General features: G+C 33.1%; 1 protein-coding gene across 1 annotated transcript in view; it reads right to left on the reverse strand.

Annotated features, from left to right (window-relative positions):
* FAM227B (family with sequence similarity 227, member B) overlaps positions 1-2,712 on the reverse strand; it is a 225,297-nt gene that overhangs the window by 194,110 nt on the left and 28,475 nt on the right. The window contains exon 4 of the mRNA XM_012649149.1: positions 2,168-2,235. Coding sequence (XP_012504603.1) covers positions 2,168-2,235 — 68 coding nt within the window. The remainder of the gene's footprint in view (positions 1-2,167; positions 2,236-2,712) is intronic.

The raw sequence follows: 2,712 nt of genomic DNA on the forward strand, positions 1-2,712 counted from the left end.
TTTTCTTAAAAAAAGAAAAGTGAAAGTGACAACTAAAGAGTGAGATATACATGATTTATCTATAAATGATAGAATTACAATGTTAATCCCTTTATACTATTTACCTACTTTTAAAAATTTTCTAAAATGACTACCTTAGTCACGAGAAAGAACAAAAGTTATTTTGAAATTTAGAAAATAACATGAAATGAGGTGACTGGACTAGTGGTGACACATAAAATCTTTATAGCTTTAATAATATATAATTTTAGAATGTATTTTTAAAGGACTAAGTATTAAAAAGTAATTCAAAAGCCTATTACAATTTTAATCAAAATCTCAAAGAGATTTCTGAAATATTGACAAAATAATTTAATAGTCATCAGAAAGAATTGTTAACTTTTTTTTTCTGAAGGAAAAGGACTATTACAGGACCTGTACTACCACATATGAGATGGCATTAGCTTATTAAATATGAAATGTCTGATTTCCTAAAGTACTAAGTTTGACAGTTGACATCTCTGACATTTCACTTTGACACTCCTTATTTTTTTTTTATTGTGAAGGTATACCTTCAGTCTTGCAAATGCATGTTTTTGCTTGTGATTATCTGTCAATTTTTTCAGACTAATTTTTGTGAAACCATGGATGAGTAAAAAATTCACATTATTTTCGAATATGAGTTCCATCCTGGAACAAATGCAGTGCAGACAGCTGAAAATATCAACGAAGTCTTTGGGAAAGATGTGGCTAATGAATGCACAGAATGTTGATGATTTGAGAAGTTCCATTTTGGTGATTTTAAACTTGAAAATGAGCTGCGCGGGCAGACCTGACACCAAGGTGGATAATGATGAGCTGAAAGCTATAGCGGAAGCAAATCCATCTCAACCTATGCGTGAATTAGCAGCAAGGTTTGATGTTACTATTGCAACAATATTGGACCATTTGAAACAAATAAGGAAGGTAAAGAAGATGGATAGATAGATTCCGCATGAATTAAACGAACATCAGAAGAGAAACCGTCTTGAATCTTACCTTTCTTTGCTGTCACACCATAAAGGCGAACCATTTCTACTCCGTATTGTTACATGTGATAAAAAATGACTTCTTTTTGACACTCACGAGCATTCAGCATAATGGTTGGATAAAGATGAAGTGCTGAAACACAGTCCAAAACCAAATATTCATAAAAAAAAAAAAAAAGCTAACGGTGTCTGTTTGGTGGTCCAGCGCTGGTATTATCCACTACAGCTTCATGAAACATGGTCAATCGATTACAGTGGATGTCTACTGCACTCAATTGGATGAAATAATAGAGATGCTTGTTATTAAGCAGCCAAGATTGGTCAGTAGAGACAGGCCAATCCTCTTGCAAGACAATGCTCAACCACATGTCGCACAAACAACGCTGCTCCAACTACAGAGGCTGGACTTGGAAACTCTGTCATCCACCATATTCACCAGACTTTGTACCAACTGACTACCACTTCTTCCAGGATTTGGACCACTTATTGCAAGGAAAAATATTCTATTCTCAAAGAGCTGTGGAAAACGCCTTTGGCGATTTCATCACCACTTGCTCTCAAGGCTTCTTCCCTGCTGGCATAAACAAGCTACTGTTAAGATGGCAAAACTTTGTCAACAGTTTAAGTGCATACTTTGATTAATTGTTCTGCTTCTTGTTTGAAATATAATAAGCTACACCTTTGATTTGAAATCAAACATTTCATATTTAATGAACTTAATATAAATTATTAAATAACCAAAGGATAGAGTATGTATACATTAAGTCTTCCAATAACTTATAGTGATGTGAAGATACAGCACTCTAATATAGAGCATGAAAAGATGAGTCCAGCTATTTTAAAAACAGATGATAGACAGATGACAAAAAAACTAAAAGATTTTAAAAAATGTTATCAGTACATATTTGTTGAATTATAGCATTTATACTTTCTGTGAAAACATAATTTTTTAAGGATGATAAAAACATAAATAGCAGCTGGGCATGGTGGTTCATGCCTGGAATCCTAGCAATTGGGTAGGCGGAGGTAGGAGGATAGCTTGAGCCCAGGAGTTGGTGGCTGCAGTAGCTATGATGATGCCACTGCACTCCAGCCTGGACAACAGAGTGAGACTTTGTCTCAACAAAACAAACAAACAAAACAAAACATAAATACTATACCATTATCTTTTTCTTCTTATGGTACTTCTTTAGAAATGTACTGTATTTTTCCAATTTTCTGTAGGAACCTTTAAAAAAATAAGAATTCACTATATATACACGTCCTCTAAAATTAGAGAAAATTTTAAATACTTTAAAGAAATTATATTGGAAACTATTCAGTGAGATCAACTAGCTATTTTAATGAGTATATGCTAAACACATACTTTTAGTTCAATAAATAACTGGAACTATTATATACAATATATCTTCTGCTTCCTGTTTTTTTTTTTCTAAAATATCATGTTCTAACTAACACGTCTATGGAACTTACTTCTGTATCTAAGGATTTGCCTCAATTCCTCCCTAATGAACAAGTCTACCTTTTTCAAATAGCTCAGCCACTTACATCATGATTACCTTAAATTCAATAAAGTATGGTACTGTGGAGCATGGTCCACTGAAAGATTATGGGGAGCTCTGAAATCAGATAACCTGTATTTCAATCCAAGTTCTGATATTTACATATTGAGGACAATGAATATATATAAAATTATGTTTCTAAG

This window comes from Propithecus coquereli, unplaced genomic scaffold (assembly GCF_000956105.1).
Source record: "Propithecus coquereli isolate 6110/MARCELLA unplaced genomic scaffold, Pcoq_1.0 Scaffold3, whole genome shotgun sequence".
Taxonomy (NCBI): Eukaryota; Metazoa; Chordata; class Mammalia; order Primates; family Indriidae; genus Propithecus; species Propithecus coquereli.